Source organism: Zootoca vivipara, chromosome 1 (genome assembly GCF_965207765.1).
Source record: "Zootoca vivipara chromosome 1, rZooViv2.hap1.1, whole genome shotgun sequence".
NCBI classification, from domain to species: Eukaryota; Metazoa; Chordata; class Lepidosauria; order Squamata; family Lacertidae; genus Zootoca; species Zootoca vivipara.
Genome location: NC_142582.1, coordinates 46,842,905 through 46,864,801, shown reverse-complemented (window position 1 = coordinate 46,864,801; position 21,897 = coordinate 46,842,905). Strand labels below are relative to the sequence as shown.

At 41.7% G+C, this 21,897-nt stretch overlaps 1 protein-coding gene across 2 annotated transcripts in view; it reads right to left on the bottom strand.

Moving 5' to 3' along the window:
• CNTNAP5 (contactin associated protein family member 5) overlaps positions 1-21,897 on the bottom strand; it is a 308,410-nt gene that overhangs the window by 37,396 nt on the left and 249,117 nt on the right. For both annotated transcript variants that reach the window (XM_088662417.1, XM_035128546.3), the window contains exons 15-19: positions 18,148-18,275; positions 17,321-17,491; positions 11,985-12,203; positions 10,556-10,795; positions 7,320-7,544 (exon numbers count right to left, since the gene is read on the bottom strand). In XM_088662417.1, coding sequence (XP_088518543.1) covers positions 7,320-7,544; positions 10,556-10,795; positions 11,985-12,203; positions 17,321-17,491; positions 18,148-18,275 — 983 coding nt within the window. The remainder of the gene's footprint in view (positions 1-7,319; positions 7,545-10,555; positions 10,796-11,984; positions 12,204-17,320; positions 17,492-18,147; positions 18,276-21,897) is intronic.

The following is a 21,897-nucleotide window of genomic DNA, read 5'->3' as shown; positions in this document are numbered from 1 at the left end:
TGACCTGCACAGCTTTTTAATCCGACTCTGGGGATCTTCTACACTCTTGCTTCATCTATATTAAGGTGCTGGCATGGGGTCTGAAGGCAGGGAAGAGCTGGATGGAGGTTAGTAAGCCGAGGCTGAATCCTGATAAGATGGAAGTGCTGTGGGTGGGCGGTTCCCATATCTGGGAGGAGGTGAGCAGGTCCATAGTCTGGAAGTACTCATGGATTCCAACTCATGGCCAGGAGTACTTAGGCCCAGTTTAGGCTGATAAGACAGCTAAAACTGTTCCTAAGATTGGCATAGCCTGGCTTCAGTTGTCCATGCTGTGGTGACCTCCCATCTGGACTGCTGTAATATGCTGCGTGTGAGGCTGCCCTTGAAGATGGTTTGGAGGCTGCTGCAGTGCTGAATGCAGCTGCTCATCTGGTAAGTGGGGCAGCCTGATAGGTCCATGTGCCAGCTGATCCAGAAAGCACTGCACTGGTTGTCAGTGAGCTGCTGGGCCAAAGTCAAGGTGCTAGTGTATAGAACCCTAAACAGCGTGGAACCCAACTGGCTAAAAGTGGCTTTCCCAGTATCGACCACCTTGGACCTGCAATCAGCAGGTGAGGCCTTGTTGGTGTTGGTTTATAGCAAATACATGTAAAGTCACAATAAAATGCCACTAACAGCAAATACAAAAATATATGGGGAGCTTAGAAGTGAGCAGTAGACCTGATGCATACAGAAAGCAAGATCAGCTTGGATCAAGTCCCTCCAGTGAACTGAACTGGAGAAACACATGCAGGAAATGTGTTTGTCTCTCTGTTTTGGTCACGTAGAAACTGGGCCTGATAAAGCATAGGAGGGTGAAAAGTGTCACATACCTAAGTTTTAGAGGGCCAAATTGCCTGCTGGTCGGGGGTGGAAATACTTTATATGCCATCTCAGCACTCCAGTGCACAACCATCAGATACTTTAGCAGCTTATTAAAAGAGTGACCACGCTTTCTCATCACATCATCACACATGTGTGAGTGATCATTAAAGAGGAAAAAATAATTAGTGGAGGTGTTGATTGAAGGAGGAAAGATAACATTAGTAAGGTAATTATTAACACTGCATACTCCATATGTGCCATTAAAAAATATGCATGGCAAGTCTTTCGTGATGATTTATTGTGGGCAGGAATACATAGAGCGAGAATATTTGCTGTGTTAACTCTAGATCATGTCCTGATGGACACAACCAGTTATTACCAGTGCCATTCAGCATGCATTATGTTCCTGGGTGACCACTGAGGTCTCGTACTACAGCATCGTTCCTTTATTGCTTGAATATTTTTAAAAGGTCTGCCTCTTTCTGTGAGAACAGCTGGTTGAAAAATCTGCTCCTTAATTAGTCGCCCATTCCCTGGGGTCTCATGATCTGTAAATTTACTCTTCAGAGAGTGTAGCAGCTACAACTGTGGAATAATGGGACCAATCTTCTGTTTTATTTTTGCAGAACTATACTCAAAGCAAATTAGGATGATAGTTTGTTGTAGTGAGAGTTTTTTTTGTTTTTTTTGTTTTTGAAGTTCAGGACAGATTCAGAAAACCCGATGCAATTTGAGATTATGGATAGGAGAACTGTACTTCTGAATACTTACCTGGGCACATGTATTTCACGCACATTCATAACCAGCCAAGCCCAAGCCCTCCCTGAAGTTTAGGCTTTGTGTCAGCTCCTGCGTTAGCTCTCAACGCTGCAGTCCTTCCCTTACTCACTCAAACTTAGCCCTGGTTATTAAGGACTCTGTAATCTTGGGAAGAAAGGGACGCAGGTGGCGCTGTGGTCTAAACCACAGAGCCTTGGGCTTGCTGATCGGAAGGTCGATGGTTTGAATCCCCACAACGGGGTGAGCTCCAATTGCTTGGTCCCAGCTCCTGCCAACCTAGCAGTTCGAAAGCACGTCAAAGTGCAAGTAGATAAAGAGGTACCACTACAGAGGGAAGGTAAACGCCGTTTCCATGCACTGCTCTGGTAAGCCAGATACGGCTTAGTCATGCTAGCCACATGACCCGGAAGCTGTATACCAGCTCCCATAAGGAACATTGGGAGAGGGTATTTGGATGCCACTGTACCTTGTTCTTGTGAGGCCCACTATTTGGAATGTGATTGGATATACAGTGGTACCTCGGGTTAAGAACTTAATTCATTCTGGAGATCCATTCTTAACCTGAAACTGTTCTTAACCTGAGGTACCACTTTAGCTAATGGGGCCTCCCACTGCTGCTGTGACGCTGCCATGTGATTTCTGTTCTCATCCTGAAGCAAAGTTCTTAACCCGAGGTACTATTTCTAGGTTAGTGGAGTCTGTAAGCTGAAGCGTCTGTAAGCTGAAGCGTCTGTAACCCGAGGTACCACTGTAATACAATTTATTTATTGGGGGTGTGCAGTGAGAAAGGGAATAGTTTGTTTTAGATGTCACCTGTCACTAGCTAGGAGTAAGTCTATTGTCTTACTGGAGCAAAAGTCTTTGAAAGCTTGAGAAGAGGGACAATGATAAGTGGTTATGATCACAGATGTCTGGGAGAGTGTATGTGATACACTATATAAAATTAACTCTGAACCATATGGTTTGGCCACTGGTTTGGCCACCCATTGCTTTGGGTTTTGATTTTGAGCAGGTGGAGGTCAAATTTGTCACCTCCATTAGAATGCATCATGCTAAGCAGCCTTGAATGCTGTGACGGTCTGCTATGGTTCGCAACCTAGAATCACATACCACTTCCCAAATGTTGTAGTTCCAATTTTAGTCTTTTGGTCTTGTTTGTCAAAATTCTTCTGTGTGTTTCTGTATATTCTGGCCCTGTGTGTCTGTGTATTCCTTCTACCTCTCTTTTACATTTTAAAGACTTGTGTTAATACTCTCCATTCAGGTTCATAATCAAGCTCATTTGTATGAATGAAAGCAGGAATGCTAAACCATGCTTAGACTGGAAAGAAGAGGAAGAGAAAAAGGAATAATTAATCTGGAGCACAAGGATATGATTTTGTTGTGTATGATATTTAGAAGTAATTCATTACTTAAAAAACTAAAAAGAAAAATAAAAAGTTTTATTTAAGTGCAAGGCTTGCTTTTCCTGGATCTGCACACCAAACTTTTATAAATCTCACCCCAAACATGCTTCAGAAACTTAAAGCTTTTAATAGTCTCTGAAGAGGTACAACCAAGATCAATTAATATGGATGAGTTACCCCCATACTGTATGCCTTAATTACTTTAGTTGAGCACACAATCTGAACCACTGCAAAAACTATCAGAGTAGACTCTTCTCTTTACCCCCACTTTAAAAGTGGGTGTCACCAAAATCAGTGTCCTGGCTGGGCTGCCAGGATTCAGTATACAGATTAGTCACAAAACACTAGAATTGCTCTCTAACCCAAGCAGAGTCTTGTGTGGCTGCCGAGTTTGGTTCTCTTCAGCATCTATTGGCCTTCACCAGCCTGCAATGCCCTAAATGGTTTGCTTTTTTTTTTAAAGGGCCTCTAGGAATTCAGCTAATGAAGAAGGCACCTTTCAGCTCTTTCCCATCATCTGTACAGCAGCAGATACAGATATCTGCCAAGCAGCGTCCTTGACTGAGGGCTGGCCTGCTTCGCATCCAACTTGCATACTCAGAGATTCAGGCTGCTAGCTACTAAAATTAGAGATGCTCCAAAAGATTTAGGCACACTCTTCTTAGCTCTGGATTTTACACATTTTTCACAGGTTCCCACTTTAATCCTTAGAAGTGTTTAATATTAGCAGCAGCAGCTGAACAATACAATAAATACCGGGTTCCTAATGAGAGTCAGAAAATAAACAGTAATTTCATCATAGACTCTGGGCAAGTGCAAGGCGGGCATAATGTCCCTGATTAGAATCAGGAGCATACTGCAGAAACCATAAGCTTTCTTTTCCCACCTGGGGTGAACATGTGAAAAAGCAGAAACACTTCTCTTGCACCTTTTAAGAGTTGTAGATTGACATGCAATTTAGTGTAAATCGTCATGCAACTACCAGTTAGCTCAATTGGTTACAGCATGGTGTTGATAATGCCAAGGTCGCATATTCATTCATTGTAGGGGGTTGGTCTCGGGGGTCCCTTCCAGCTCTATGATTCTGTTATACATGCAGGAGCCCTATTCCTTTTTCATCGGGCCACTCTGCTCCTGCTGTTTCTCCTTTATAGTACCCTAACAAGGAGAAGAGGATGACAGAGGACAAGATGGTTGGACAGTGTTCTCGAAGCTACCAACATGAGTTTGGCCAAACTGCGGGAGGCAGTGGAAGACAGGAGTGCCTGGCGTACTCTGGTCCATGGGGTCACGAAGAGTCAGACATGACTAAACGACTAAATCTCAATAATTTCTTGAGTAGACAGGTATATGTTTGCACTGCATGTGTTTTATATTAACTACAATATAAGAATGAGAAATCTTTAATCAGTGTTTGAAATCAGAAGTTGTAGCTAACTGAAAACTCTGATTAAGCGGGGACTCTGGTTAGCTGTAAATAATTTTTAATCACTGTTTTGAAGGGTGAAGAAACACATTCTTATCCCCCAGTCACAGCAGTGCTCAGAGGGATCCATCCAGATCTCTGGTCCCTATGCACAGCTAATAGCACATGAAGAGAACCAGATCATGACTAACATTCAGTGATATTTCCCATGGCCAGTGCAGACCTTATTCTTTAAGGAATCTTGGCTTTAGCCAATAAGCAGTTGTCTCAATGAATTGGCCCTCATCCAAAGACTTATAAGCAGCAAGTGTATGTGTGTATTTGTGTACTACAGTGAGCTCAGAGAACAAATAAGGATATATACATTCCTATCCAAAGATGGATGGGGGTGGGAATATGATCTTTTAAATTCTCTATTCAATATTTTTAATTGCATTTAAATATAGGTAGTTACGCAAGTAGAGCTTTCAGAAAGAGGTGAAATATATTTGAGCGAGTAAATAAAATTGTGGAGATCTAATTAAAATGGCAAGCAGGAAGGTGATGCAGCGCACACCCTTTAATGTATGCATGTTTGTGTGTGTGTTTATGTGAGTGTGCCAATATTTATTTTAATATGACTCCCCCCCACACACATCCTTTTCAAATTAATAGAGATTATTTTCTCATTTGGGGCTTTGGCTACGTTCATTGGAAGAACATTTATTTAAATGCCTCTAATACATGCTTAAGTTCAAGTTTTAATAGAATCATAGAATTGTAGAGTTGGGAGAGACCCTGAGGATCCCTTGCAATGCCAGAATATCCAGCTGTCCCATACAGGGATCAAACCTGCAACCTTAACGCTATCTATGCAGTATTTTTCCAGGACGGGTCACATTTTGGTTGTGCTTGCTTCGACTGCACATGAAAATGGGAGTTTCATGTTTGGACTGCAAACACTGGCTAACAACCTAATGAGATGACACAGGACACTTAGTCTGACAGAGGGACTATAGTTTGCAGGGCTGTACTGGGAAATCTCAGCCTTAACCTCCTTCTCCCATTTCTTTTTTTTTTCTCCAAACACTCTGTGCTCACTCTCTCCACTGCTTATTCTCTCATTCTCCCCCCTCTCCATCTCTCTTGCTCACACTCACCATGCCATACCATGCAATGCACCAAGACCATTCCATATCATCCCTCCAGCAATTCTATAACATGAGAATGGGCTACTGCTGGATGTATATAAGTGAAACCACTGCAGCTGTAACATACAGCTTTCGCAGGGAAAGGCCTTTGTATAAAGGTTCTTAACTGCCAACCAACAAAAGCTACCTACTTTTAACTATGCACCTCCGTTTAACACTCTGGCAAAGAAACAAGGCAATTTCCAATGAGGGCAAAACATGTTGTTTCCATGGAACATTGCAATCTTCTGAAAACATCCCAAAGGAACTAGTAATACCTTTCATTATCACCTTTACCACTGGTGTATATGCATTGCTATTCATAGTCTGCTTTGTGTTATAACAGCAAGCATAAACTGGCAGCATAAGGGAAAGCAGCACATCAGAAGGCTGCTTTAAATTTAAATTAATTCCCTTTCAATGAGACTAAGAGGAGGGAAATGGAGCAAAGTTAGAACTGATAAAGCCATGAGGAAATTACAAACAGTTGGGGAAGAAATGTTGGCAATGCAACCAGCAGTGTAGCTAGCTGCTTGGGCGCCTGGGGTGGCGCAAAAGCCCCATACTTGGGGGTGGGGCAAAGCACCCATGGGGCAGGGCAAGCCGGGGCTGCGCGGAACCTCCACAGAGTCCGCAAACTGCATGTTGCCATTTCAGGCAGCGCGGAGCCTGCAGGTGCCTGAGCCACCACGTCACTCCCCAGGAGAGATGTGTGGCTTGGGCGTGCTGCAGGCCAGGCCCCGCGGTCACCCCCTCCCCAGTGATGACAGCCGGGGTGGCCTGCACCCACCACATACCCCTTCCTACGCCACCAAATGCAACCTACTCCATGATACATCCTCTAAAAGTGACTCTGAAATAGTTGTGAGTGTGTGTGTGTTTTAAGACAAGTGGAAGTGCATATTTGCTGGATAGGCTGAATATGTCGTATTTTACTGATTCAAAAGACCCAATTACTGATAAAAAGTCTTGCCTGACTTCTTGCAAGCTTCACAAATAAAAATCCAGTGAACGTTTACACGGCAAAATTACTCAAAGAGCCCAAAAGGAAGTAATAGGCTGCCATCTCCTCAAACAAAACATTTCCTATTCTAATTAGTTCTTGTCACATGTGAGCTTTTAGATTTTCTCCCCCTTCTGCTCTACATTGCTCACATGGGGAGGGGGCACCACTGCTACTTTGTTATGACAGCAATTCTTTCCATTCCATGCTACTTCACAACCTTCATTAAAAATAATAATAATTGAAATGCCCTTTTCAAGGCTGCACGTTCTCCCCTCTAAAAATGAAATATTCAAACATGGCAGTGGTGGCTTCTAAGGTTAAGAACTGGTTAGCACTGGGGGTGTGGGGGGGGGAGACCCAAGATCTAGGCTAATACTCATGGGAATAGGGCATTTAATTTTAGCCCTTCTTACACATGCGGCTTATTCACATTTAACTTTCCTCCATGCTTTCCAGGCATGACCTTAAAGCTCCATGTCTGAGCATCTTGTGTGGTGTTGAATAGGTGAAAAGTAAAACTGATCAGTCAAAGAATTAACATTTTTGACAGCAGATGGCAGTAGCCCTACAAACCACACACACACACACACACACACACACACACACACCATTTCACTACTGTAGCCTTAGAAACTTCTTATGCAGCTGAACTGTCAAGGGACCTTTAGCTTTGCACTCTCACTTACCATTCTTGGAGAGAATAACAGCTAAATAGTCATGAGAGGAAGCATTGATGTAGAACAGGAGGCTTGGAGCATGTGTTGTCAGGAACGTAAAGGCAATGTTTTCTTTCGATGTCGAAGTATCTGCATATATGGCTGAGGATGTGGTACTTGCATTTTTGGTCACAGGATAAGGCTCCTGGAAAATGTAGGTGATGGAAGTGCCAGCTTCAAAAAGTGCAGAGACCTCTAAAAATACAAAGCAAAAGCAAGAGAACATAAGTCAAGCCCTGCTGGATCAGACACAAGCCTTCTGATTCCAACAGTAATCAACCAGATATGGTACCTAAGGGAAGCCCATAAGCAGAATATGCATCAGATATTTAAAGGAAAGCATCAGGAAAGAGTCTGACTCAGAATACTAGATTGGAAATCACTGGAAATGTGGAGCATTCAGCCATAAATATCTGCATATGTGCACATACTGTACATTTTTGCTTATATGAGAAGCACTACAGTAAGACGAGAACACAATATAGGCAGAACCATAAGAGCCAACTACCGGTCAACTCTGGAGTCAGTCTATAGATGTGTTCTTTATTGAAGCTTTCTTCATTTTACATTTGGTATTTAAATGTCAAACAAGATGCTTAAAATATGTCTCTCCCTAAAGAAGATACGGTATGGCACCAGGCAACTGGGCCAAAATGAAGCATTAGGGTGAACATGCAGTGCATCTTCACTGATCTGCTGTTGCATCATGGGCTGCATAGATGGTCAGGGACCAGTCTGGCATAAAGAATGGGGAGGATGGGCATGCATGGATGAGAGGAGGAGGAGGAGGAGGAGGAGGAGGAGGAGGAGGAGGAGGAGGAGGAGGAGGAGGAATCAAGTGGACAAGCAGGTTCTTGAACTAGGACAAAATCCCAGATGCCGGTGCTTTGCAGTAAAAGCTTATGAAAGGATTACCTCCAATGCGGATGGCACTGTGGGTTAAACCACAGAGCCTAGGGCTTGCCGATCAGAAGGTTGGTGGTTTGAATCCCCACGATGGGGTGAGCTCCCGTTGCTCAGTCCCTGCTCCTGCCAACCTAGCAGTTCGAAAGCACATCAAAGTGCAAGTAGATAAATAGGTACTGCTCTGGCAGGAAGGTAAATGGCATTTCCGTGTGCTGCTCTGGTTCACCAGAAGCGGTTTTGTCATGCTGGCCACATGGCCTGGAAGCTGTATGCCAGCTCCCTCAGCCAATAACACGAGATGAGCACTGCAACTCCAGAGTCGGTCATGACTGGACCTAACGGTCAGGGGTCCCTTTACCTTTACCTTAAGAATGAGCCGCAAAATTTCAAATAGTTAAAGGGCAGCATGATGTATTCACTGTCAATAGTGAAAGCAGCAACGTAAATTATCTTTGTGTGCCTTTTACCATCCGAGTCCTTACCTATCCTGAGTCATGCATTTCAGATTCCAGATTAATTAATTCCACTAAATGGTTCTTTGTTGACTTTGATTACAGGCTTCTTTAAATTTCAGTGTACTAATCTATGAAATTAATTTCTGCTAACACAAACATGTTGCTTTCATTGTCCCTTCTTCATGCACGTCCTGAGTATTTTATTTGATGCACTTCCAGCAATTTTAATCAGCCCAAGCTCCACTGACTTCATTGGGACGCTGCCAGTTTTACAGCAGGTAGGTTCTGTTCCCCTGCCTATTGGCCAGGCATTTGTAATGCAAGAGTAGCAACTAAAACGGAAATGTTCAAACAGATCCTGGCTGTGATTTTAAAATAGAATAAGATTACGAGGGATTACTAGGACATTCCCCAAAGAGCTTTTCATCTAAAATATGTGTTCTTTTCTCTCCTTTTGTATAGGAAACATCTGTTGAGAAATGGCTAAGAGGCCATTGTCTTCAGTCCCATGAAAACCATTCCATGCCTTTTCCTATCTCATTTTACTCACAATTGCCTGACTGCTGAATATTGATTTCCTGGGCTGCTCCCAAGGTGAATGATAAGATGAATCTCTGACTCACACAGTTGTCCTGTTTGAGCTTGGCAAATAATTAGAGCTTGATGGAATGTTCTGCCGAAGCTGCGACTTCAGTGAAATATGGGATTTTGCACGTCCCAAATAATTCATGTGTGACCCAGGTCTGAAATTCTAGGCTGATTCCAACAGCCTGTGCAGCTTCCTCTAATCCACTTTGGGACTCTGGAATTTAATTATATACTGTTGTCCTGCAACGTACCATGTATCTGAGGAAGGAGGCAAGGGGCAAAACGTCCCCTTTAAATGTCATGGGGCAAGTGTATGCATTTTATTTAGATCTAGAACCTCCACACATTCAGGACCACAGTGGCATTCCAAGGACTGCTTACAATCTCATGGTAAAATGCAATTCAATAAACTCAGACCAAAACCTCCACCCCAGACCAAACAAGCAATAATAGTCATATTACGACATTATAGTAGAAGGTAGGGTGTCAGATGACTATCTCAGTATATGAGTACATAGAAACAGGAGCAAATGATCAACAAATAGCCATGGAGCAGCCATCTTTTTTCCCAGCACAGTGTTACTGGGAAGCATGCTATGCCATCATAAAGTGACGTTCCCAGTACTATTTACAAGAAACATTAGACTGCTCATTTTTATGCTAAAATAAAGGCAGTGGGGGAGAGATGGAATGACCACAAGGCCAATCAAACTGTAAGCATTCTTCTGCCGCATATCTGTCACCCACCAGCTGAATGACTATCTTCCTATCCAATTTTTTTTTGGGGGGGGGGGTCCCCACCCCACTCTCTATGACCCCACAGTGCCTAGAAATTCAGATTACCATATCAGCCCTGGTCTTGACCATTCTCAGATTACCTGTTGACATAGTGTTGGAATAAAAATAAACAGTTACATTCTGGGGCAGGAGACAATTAACACTCCTCCTTTCCCCCCAACATTCGTTCTAAATTCCAAAGACGCCATCTTAAAATGGAAGCCTCGGCATTTTGAGCCTCTTGATCCCAAGTCAGTTCTATTTAACTATTCCAAAACTAAAAATTAAATGGGGAAAAACTTAATTATACAAAATTTGCCAAGAGGTTTTAATCAGTGGAAAGTGACATTAAAAAAAAAAATCAGCATTTCCCCACAGTGCAGTAATAGTTTCCATCCAATTTCTTTGTATAATGAATTCTGATCAACTTTCACTTCATGGGGGGGGGGAGGAATCTAAGAACCTGCCACACAGCCATACCTTCTCTGCAGAATGGTCCTTCGTATGGAGAGCTGGTGCAGTCACACAGGTAGCCATTTAACTTCTCCAAACATTTACCTCCATTTTGGCAGAGGTTACCATAACTGCTGCAATGCCCAGGGCATCCAGGTTTCACACCGGAGGTGACTTTGGCCCTCTCTTCAAGATCAAGTTTCTGCCCATTTAGGTGAAGAGAACGAATACACCCCATGAAACCCTTCTGTCTGGAAGCAGTTGCTCCTAGTACAAAGGAGACATAAAACGCATCATGCTTTGATTTTAATCACCAACGCTTTCCCAAAGCAAAGCCCTTATTAAATGCTTTATACAAAGGAGCTGTGAGAAGCCAGTTCAAAGACTGTAAAATATGATGTTCAGTGATGTCATATTGATGTGTATGAACACATGCCCTTTCAGCAGCCTGGTGAGAGTCCAAGCTGCAGGGACAGGAAAAGTGGAGGCCTCTGCTAGAATAACATTAACTTGTTAAACCTAACGTGGACAATAGTTTTGGAGGCTGAATATATTTGTTCACAAAGTCTTAGGACTGTTTCATACATTTCAAATTAAAAGCAAGTATTCTTGCAAGTCTCTACAGTGTCTGAAAGATGTGATCTGGGAAGCCTAAAATACCTGTAATAAGGATTTTACAGTACTTGTGTTATACCCAGAGCTAATTACATTCTCCTTTGCATGCTAGATTTTGAGATATTGAAGTGACTTTCTTATGATCTCTGTTTCATTAAGCCGTAACACTGGGTGGCGACTGGCGGGGTGGGGGGTAGTCCAGCTCATGTTGCCATCATAAATCAATGTATGCTTTGCTATTTTAAAGCCCTTAGCTTAATCTTTACCATAGGTAATTTAAGGTAGCAGATGAGCAAAGACTTCTGTTGCAGAGCTCTGTATAGCCCTAATAGTGAAGACAATGTTCATTTTGTAAGTATAGATACATTTCTGCCCAGCACTATTCCAAGAATTGTGAAAGGGTGTAAAAGGCTACTCATTGGCCAAGTGATATCTATGACTTATACCGTTTCCTGTTCTGATAAGAAGCTTAGACAATTGCAAATAATGTTTGTCAGAAACAAATTATGGTAGCCAAGGTCATCCATCTAATCTATTTAGAACTATTCGAAAATTATGGACAGACATAGTATCTGACCACTTCTGCTCCTGAAAAATGTAAACAGGGAAATGTACTACTGCCTTGGAAGGACCAGCCTGTCCTCAGAGATGTATTTATGGAAGGGTAAACCACACCCTTGCGCAGGGCAGAAAATGTGAGTAAACAGTGGTGAGTGCTACTAGGCATTTTGGGGATTAGGAACTTCCTTTTGAATGGTGCGATATGAATTGGTTAGTTAGGTTTTTTGCAGGTGAAGAAAAGGGAAGAAAGCATGTATAAACATCACTTAACTGTCCCTACCTACGAATAGCTGGCTATTGAGCTGCAATCGGAAATGTCCTTCAGCTGGGGCCTCCAGAATCTTCTTTGGAAAGTTGTCCACCTGAAGAGATGTTTCCTTCAGATTCCGTTCAGCATGTACATAATGCCACTGGTTGTCATTCAGGGCTGCAGGAGACTGGACGATGACGTCTACTGGACCATTTCCAACATCTACTGTGAAGGTAATCTCCTTAGGAGCTGGAAATAATAAGGTGAACTATGTGACTTTCTGCTGTGTGAAATAGTATGAATCACAGGACCATTAATTGATTTTGGTTGTCTGGTCGGTGGTGGTGACATGGTTTCGCTTCCACTCTCCATTATAGAAGCCTTGCTTATGAATCAGAACACTGGTAAACTATTTGCATTTCCTGAATATTAATCTACTGTGTTGCTGCTCATCTCTCTGTGCTATTAATTGGTGCACATGGTGCACAGTCACTACTGTAGGAACAAATATTGGATGGCAGAATAACCATGAGGGCTATGAGAGGGAGGGAGGGATGGTGAAGCCTCACAAAGATTTGGAGGCCCACAATTAAATCTAGCATGGATGATACTGCTTCCAGATTGTTCTAGGTTTGGCAATAAAAACAAAGATGAAAATCAGATGCTATCATGAATAAGCATAGCTTATAGCAGAAGCATAGCAGAAAGAATGTGAAGGTGGATTGTCTTAATGACCACTCAATCATCATTTAATGTATATTAATGCAATATCAATAAAAATTGAACTACAAATGAAAATTTCCAAGGATAAGTTGGTTTTCAGGGGTCCAGATTATTTCCTGAAACTCATTGCACAGAGCCTACTCTTGCATTTTCCCCAGAGTCTAAAGTACTTACTTCCCATCTCTAGAGCTAGTTTGGGGCATTTTGTTACCACTCACTTTTCTTTCCAGCATGGTCCCTCTTTCCTGAGTAATAAATGGAATGGATTGATAGCTTAGTAGCAGAGCAGATGGTCCGAATGTAGAAAGTCCCAAGTTCAATCACTGGCCCCTCTGGCTATATGAACTCTGGAAACAGGAGCATGAAATACCATTCTCTGCGGTCCTAGAGATTCACCTCCAATCATGGCAGACAATAATTGGCTAGATGGCATTGTGACTCTGACTCAATATATTCAGTATTTGATGATGTCACTGTGGTAGGCAGTTGTTCAAACTCAGTTCTGAGATATGATGCAAGCAATTCAGAACAAGAGCAGGAGACATTGGCCTCACTCTGAATTGACTTTTTGCAAGAACAGCAACCTAGCTATTTTGCCTTCCCTATGCAATGGCATCATGAAGTCAGTTCAAAGTGATGTTGTGCTCCCTATCTTCCCACAAAAAAAATATTGAAAGGGAGGAAGTTTTTGCAAGCAATAAAAGCAAGCATTTTAGATACCCTAGATTTTTGCAATTGATTGCCATTTCATATTACTGTCAAATGAAATTTTATATTTTACAATTATTAATAGTGTGCTAATATATATTAGCTAAGGATGTGTAAAAAATAAATGATTGAATATTTGCAATCTTTCAAACAGTGTGAAGGTCTAAGATCCTGTGAGGGACAGGAGCTATAGACTGCCCCCTCCCATCGTGACCACCAGTTCCTCTCCCAGCACAAGCGGGAGCGGGGAAGGAGATGAGTCTAGCGGGGAAACAGGAAGTAGAGGGCAGGGCTCGGACAGGGTCACAGAGCCACTGCGCCGACCGGGAGAGGAAGGAAGGGAGAGGGAAAGAGGGAGGCAGGAAAACACGGATAGAAGACTCCTCCCTCCAGTTCCGGAGCTCCGCATGAAGAAAAGGGGGCGGAGATTGGGGATTCCCAGACTACTTTGTTGGAAAAAGACGCGGGAATCCCCATTCCGGGGTACTGACCCAGACTGAGAACATGTACATTGTACAGCCTCTGCACTGTAAATAGTCTGCACATAATAAAAGCATGAAAATGCAACGTGTCGGAGTCGTTACTCTAGAGTAGCCGCCAGCGACCCTGTGACAGATCCATTCAAATCTGCTAAAACACTAACCACTTTAAAATGTCACCCTTAAAATTTCCTCTTTAAAATATACCTCTTTAAAAATATGCATCCTATTTTAAATAAACTCAGTGGCTTCTCACCCTAAAAAAAGTGAAATAAATTTAGGAATTTATTTTTTAAAAAAGAGGTAGAATCAATACATGAATTATTCTGCTTATTAAATCACTGGTGGGTGCTTGAACCTGCACAATCCAAAACTGAACAGAATGAAAGGAGGTTATAGCAACTTTGTATTCCAAACCAAAACAGAGAATCTTACAAGTTAGTTAAGAGAAGATGTGCTCCTCCAAAGAAGATTTATTCCACAAAATAAATCTGGAACATATGGCTCATAGGAAAAAAAATAGCTACAGAAATAAAAGAAACTAAAGAACTGAGAACAACAATGCACTTCTCACATATCCCTTGTTAAAACATAAACTTGCTTGAAGCGCCTCAGGAGTTCTTGTGTATTCTTATTAAACTAGGTCTGTTCCCATTTGGAAACACTTGTTAGCACCACTCACATCTTTTCTGGGTTGTCTGCAGTGAGTCATCTGGTGTGTGAACCATGTCTGCAGGATCAGGGCCTGGGATGTAGGTCTCATCAGAATCAGATTTGGGGGATACAATCAAATCCAGTACTGAGTGAATAGGGTTGATCAGGCAGTGTGGCAGCAGAAGTCAGCTGTAACCCTGTCCAAAAATGGATAGGCACAGCAGGCTCAGAAAACAAAGCTGACCCAAGCCTGTAACCCCCTCCCAGAATCAATAACCTCCCTCTGACATACTTCCTTTATGGGAGAGCATGGAGTGAGTTAGGTCGGGGAATCCAAATTAGTCTCAGCATGGCCTCATTATAAGTTATTGGGATAAGACTGAGCCATGAGTCCTGGCTTGGCTACCTCTGTTAAAGCACCGTCTCTGCAGTAATTGGCTCCTCTGTTCATATAAATGGGAGAGGGCTTCCACCAACTTGCCCTCTTGCTGCAGCTCCACACACCATATCCCACCTCATTTCCAAGGGTCTCCCTAGCAGCAGATGGGGAGATGGACAGAGAAGAGATTGAAGAAGGAAGAGGGGAGGCAGGAAAACTCCAGTCCATTAATGCGAACAGCTAGGATTTAAGCCATGGCTTTTAATAAGCAGAGGCATGTCTAACTCTGAATCGGTTCAGGGTGTATACTTGAACCCTCAACAGCTGATCTGTGGACTACACACAAAATATGGCTGTTCTGCTACAAAATATATTAGCTCAAAGAAGCTGACAATCTATGTTCTAATGAAATCACTGGTTCCATATTTGCCCACATTTTACACCAGCTGATTCGTTATTCTTTCATCAAAGTGCATGCTAAACTATAATATTGATGGATTGCATTATTTTGACATCGTTTTATGTCAAAGCCTTGCATTTTTTTGTAATAAAAAAATGGCCCTTGAGAATGAAATATAGCACACTGAAGTATCAACCAAATAGGACTTTGATGTGCAATTAACACTAAAGCATACCTCATTACCTAGTGATAATGCACCTCGGCATTTACCATGGGTTTAATGAATCAAAAGGCCTTGGGGGCCTTATTTTATTAAATTTTATGTTGAAGTTATTATAACCATATTATGGAATGATGGCACTTCATTCCACGTTTGTTCAGCCTGATGGAATTTGGAGCAGAATGGCCTTATTGCACTCCAAAGTCACAACACTGTTCTCCCCACATCCATTTCCATTAATAGGCTAAACGAGCAGAATAAAAGATAAGGTAAAACTACCAATAAGGTATTTTTTTTCTCTTTTTAACGCGCTGGGCAGTAATTGCAAGTCAGTCCCCGAGTGAGGCTGTGTGATTGACAAGTGACAAAAAGAACCATTATGACTGCCTGTGTTTTTTGGATCCCTCTCACTTCATGTTCATTTGCATGCCAACTACCTTCCAAAGGCATGTTGCATAAGTACTGTTTGTCATCGGCCAAAACCATCTAATACCAAGAGAGGCAAGCAACTGATAACTTATATCCTATGCCACCCATGAAAAGCAGTTGTTTTGTCTGCTGCTCTGGATGGGAGACAACAGCAACAGCACAGCAAAAGTGGCACTGAGCTGAGGAATTTTTTATTCCCTTGACTATGGAGAATTGAAGCATTGCACACACACATACACACACACATACACACAGAGAGAGGAAGAGCACACAAGCACTTTTAAAAGGATCACAGAAGGAAGTTTCTGAGAAGCCCCCTCCTGCTACTGCTATAACTGATGCCCTGATCACCTATGTGCTCACCAACTAAACAGCTACTTCGCCAATACATCATATATCACATCCTTTCCTCCCAATATTTTACTACTAATGCCATGACAATATACAATTCATTTGATGGACCCGGGCAGTGGCCCATCTGGTCCAAATGCGCCCAGTTATTGTGTGCAGAGAGGGAGTTATGGGTAACTGTGTCTGAAAGGAGGCCTTTTTCAAGTGATTGTCCCATAGTCCACCATGAAACGTGTTCATATGTGACTAGTTTTTACTTATTCTCTAGTGATGCTTTAGTGCACATGAATAAGATTGTGCATCCTCATACTAGTGTGTGTTCATTCTGCTTCTTTGTCTAATGGTTAAATTATAAACAAATGTAACAAACAAACAAAATCCATTTTGTAACACAAGAGAACTTTACATGCAGCTGCTTGCCCCCTGCTCCCATTAATAAGATTTTTAACTGGCTGCAATTATATTTTTTACTTCATTTTGCATTGCTATTTTGCTGTATTTTATTATCATTTTATTGCTTTGGCTTTGCCGCTGTTAGCTACCTTGAGCACCATTTGTTGGAAAGAAGGGATACATATGCAACAATGAAATAACAAAGAAAGATAATATTTGACAGCCAGCAAGAAAAATGATCAATTCTCAAGGTGGTGCCAGCTGTAAAACTGAAATCATTCTCAATTATTGCTTATCCGACCCAGTCCTTAGAAGATTTCTCCTAGAGTCCGGACCTCTGCAGTTTTGAAAACCTAATTCCAATCTCTAAAATACCACCACCATCTTTGTAGTTGTTGTTGTTAAACACACCTTATTCCCTACTTTAAAAAAGAGAAAGAATGCAATGTATTCAATTGCAAATTAAAATAGAATTCAATATATAAAAGGATGTAAACCCGCAATATCAAACATAGTTCCCAAGCCAAGAAAATAGCTCACTAGAAATATTAAACAAATGGACAATCACACACACCCATTCTCTGATGGTTAGTATGAACATTGTACCATGATATCACTGTAGACACTCACAGCTTATTTCAACTCGGATGAAGTCTTTCATCCCCAGATTTTCCAAGAAGACCCCGGACACAGCTGTCGTCTTGAAGAAGAAGGAAATGTCTGCACTGAATTCTGCGTGGAAGGTGGGGAACAGAAGGTAGGATGCCTCAGTGTTGAAAGAGGCTGCATTCCAGAACTGTCCTGCAAATAGCAACAACCTTCTCTATAGTTAACCATAAGCAGATAGTGGGCAAAATTGCAAACAACAACAACAACCCAAAGGTGCATCCTTTTAGCTCGTCCTAAAAAGACATAGCCTACAGAAATGAAGCTAGCTGTACCAAAGGAAAGAAAACACAAAATATACAGAAAAATGAAAAGCTATGGATGATACCCAGTTTTGGGGGTCTACTTACATAACAGCCATTGTGCTAACAGGAGCCTGTTCTTAGTAGAGCACAACAGCTGAAGGCATAGGGTCTTTTTCATTTTGCTGAAGATGCTACATGACTACTGTTATCATTATACACAGTGACAGGTAAACGTGGCACGCAATCACCTGCCACAATGTCAGCTCTCCAAGTTCTTGTCTTAATGTTATGTTGGATGTCATCCAACAAATGCACAAGTAATATACTGCATATGCCACACACAAACTTATACACAAACCCCAACACTAACGACAAGTTTCTTTTAAAATGGTCCAACACGTGCCTTTAAACAAGCCGGACAGTGATATCGTTTTTAAGAGTCTGGTGTTTTTTGTTTTTTTTTTTAAAGTGGCATTTATATTCAAAGGAATCACACATAGGTCTTGTGCAGCCAGGAAATGGATACTGAAAAGGGCTCGTACTCACTATCTCCATAGCAACGCAAAGGGCCAATTCTCCACACAGCTTCAGAATTAGGTCTATTTGTGTCGGTCACAACAATCTGGTTCACAGGCAAGTGTTCTTTGAAGGAAAGGAAGCCAGTATCATTGGTCCTGGATATATATATGTATATATAAAAAGGCATATGAATAAAAGCTGAAATAGTTGTTTTATTATTACTTTGATTTCTAAAAGCATGTCCAGTAGATTTAAAGTGTATGTAGATAAAATGTATGAACAATGGTACCTCGGTTTTAATAGGCAATTAACACATGGATAAGCAGTTAAAATGTCTGACATCTGACACCTACTAACTACTCCTCCCACCTCCAACTTTTTTTGTTTCTGTAAACAGTCTGATGAACCAGAGTAGAAATTGGATATGGAAATTCTGTATAAAATGCCCCATTTTTGGTTCCCTGGAGATGTTTCAGGATCCCAAGCAAAACCACTGTAGATGACTCTAGCCTGTGTAAATGTAAAGGTAGAAGTACTCTTTAGTAGCTTGCTCCTATTAGCCATGGTGTCTTTGCAACAGCACACAGGAATAGAAATTATAAAGCAAATGCAGTGCCAGCTCTCATGGTATTCCACCATGAAGTAATAAGCAACACACAACCTGAAACAATCATTGGTAGAGTTAGAATTCCAAACGGGTCGTTGAATCTGCAGTAACAGGGTGCTATTTCAGCAATGATGGCGCAAGTAATTGATGCTACAGACAGCAACCATTTAATGCATGTCCGATTGATGCACAATCACACACATGCTTATTGCTATCAGCCTGGAAGTGGCCTGAAAACAGGGTGGAATTGGGCAAGGCTTATTATGCACCAATGCGGTCAGGGATCAGGAATGGAACCTTCATGCAGAATGGTCGCCGCTTTTACTTCAGTGGTGTTACACAATTGCTCTGTAACTCCACACCTTGAGCTGCTGAAAGCAATTTAATGTAATGTTCAAACACCTGCACCAGCTGAAACTCACAAATGGTTTTCAAACATCACCATTTCAATGATAATTACATGTGGTGCCTTTCAGTGATGATTCTGTGTGATACCATATCCACATATAGTAAATGGCAACCCTTGTTGCTGTAGGGTAGATGGTCAACTCATGTCCCACAATTCTGGTCTTTGAATCATGCTTCCCCATGCTGTATGGTAGAACTGGTGCTCAGAATGGTTCCAGCATCCAGCTAAATATTTGTATTCTGGAAAGTACCAGAGAACCTGTGTTGTGCACTCCAGATCAGGAGAAGGAAAGCACACATCCTTCTGTTGTTGTTGTTTTTAATGACACAACAGAAAATAAAGCTTCAGCAAATGAATTACTAAATATTTGACCACAATTCAGATGGAGGGAGAGTGGAGCTTCTGAGTTTGCTACATTTAGGGGGAACAGCTGGAGTTATCTACATTTTTTAAAAATGGTGGAGAAGAAAACTTTCAAGAATTATGTTTTTAAAAACAACAAAACACCCAAAATGCCATCACCATCATGGCCTATGATATGAGTGCCAAGAATCTGGTGTATGTATCATACTTTACCAAGTATGAGAAACACATAAACCTGAAACAGAGGCGCAACCTTGAGTTAACATGTGAAGAGCATGGTGAGGAAATGAGAAACAAACATGAATTTATTATGCAATAAAGTATTTATGTGAAAAGGCCCTTAGAGGACATTATACTCCTTAATGCTATCCCATATAATTTGCTGTTGCCATGTCTCTCATCTGGCATTTAGATAAGATCTGCAAAGTTTTAAACTGCACATGGAACTCTAATGAGGGTTCAACACCCATTCAACTATTTTAAGCATCTGGGAAGTCAGAAGAAAACAAAGTAGGCACATGGAATTTATGTATGAATTAATCAGATGGAAGTCCCTCGTGCTAGGTTTGGTACAGCCTAAGGAGCGGTGGAGGGAAGAGAGCCAAAATGACAGCAATGCAAGCAGATAGGTTTAGAAAGCAGAAGCCTTAGGGTTCTATTCCATGATATTTGCATGTGTATCAAAGTCTTTATAACTCAACCTGCTGTTCCAGGCTCCTGTCCCTTACTGGCCATAGACTTGCTTCGTTTCAGCAAGGTTAATGTATCCTGTGCTTTCAGACAGCACCTTGTCCATGCACACCCAGAACTATGTGCAACATCCAAATGGTAAGGAAATTAACTAGTCTATCTGGACTGAACTCATTACATGTTTCAAATGTGACCCACTATTTCAGATTTGCATTAAGCAGTTGAATAAGCAACAACAGAGTTATTAAATGACAAGTAAGAAGTTGGACAGCATCCTTACAGAACTATTTTTCCCCCTTCTATGTTGATATTCAGAAAAGCTCATTCTCTTTATTCCAAGTTCCTCCAGTATTATAAACCGGTCATGTCTCTAGATGTGATATTCACAGTCTCTCCCCTCCTGCCCAACAGATGGTAGGGTAGTGGTGTCATTAAATATAATTTCATCCCTTATGGTACCCCTATTGGTATATCTTCTCCTTTTGCATTAATGAAACCTCTAGTGGGTAGCTAGGCTCAGTGGCATAGATATTTAATGAAATTTGTGATAGATACAGTACACTTGGAAAATATGTACCATCAGCAGATGTCTGCAGCTATGCAAATGGGAAACTAGCCAATAAAACAAATCCTGAAAGTTTGAGACTAGCACACTATAGATGATTAAAAATGCAATGGAAGATAGCTTAATGAGATTCTTCCATTGCACCCTGTAGCCATGCAAGCTTCTGAAAGTTCAACCAGCATTATAGTAAACAGGATGCTATAGTTAATGATGTAATAACTGTGGTGTTAGAAGGTTAATAACATTAAGGTCAGGCTTATCTAGAAAGCTCAATAATCCCAAATGGTGGCTGGCATGTTATCCTCGATATGTTGGTTGACTTAAACTCCCAGCATCCCTGGCCAGCACAGATTATCAGAGTTGGAGTTCAGTCACATTGGTGATTCACAGGTTGCCCATTCCTATTCTAGCCCAAGACCCTCCTGTATCTGACAGAAGGGAACACAAAAACCCTAAAAGGTCTATCAGTGCAGGTTGGTATAACAATACAATTGCTGCTTATTTACTTTGTTACGCACCTTAGTGTCCTGATCAGAAACAGCCCTACAATTAGTGGAATACATTCTAATAAAATAACAGTAATTCTGAACATCAATTCTATCATACTAGGGAAGCACAATTCAAAGGACACATGATTGTGACAAAAGCAGGACATGAGCTTGGGCTCTCACTTGACTTCCAGAGTGTTTGCAAACATATGGCCAAACAAGATATGTTAGTAATGGTGTGATGGTTTTATGGAATTAAATTTCAGATGCTGGAGTTCCTGAAGACCTGTAGCTGAGTGGGAGAGCATCTGCCTTGCATGCAGAAGGTCCCATGTTCCATCGCTGGCATCCCTCCAGATAGGACTCCAGAAAGAAATTGTCATTGTAGACAATACGGAGTTAGATGAACCAAGAAATGGTTGGATTCAGGGCTTGTCCATACTTCCATTTGTCCCACCACTCTTCCCCAGGAAAACCCAATATTTACCGCTGAATCGGAGCAGACACCAATCAGCTTTTCTCCGGATTGGTGTCTGCTCTGATTTAGTGCTAAATGGTGGGTTTTCTGGAGGGAAGTGGCAGGGAAAAATGAAAAACTGCTCAGACCCATGCCTAGAAAGGATGGGACAAGTGGAAAATCACTCAGACCTTTCTA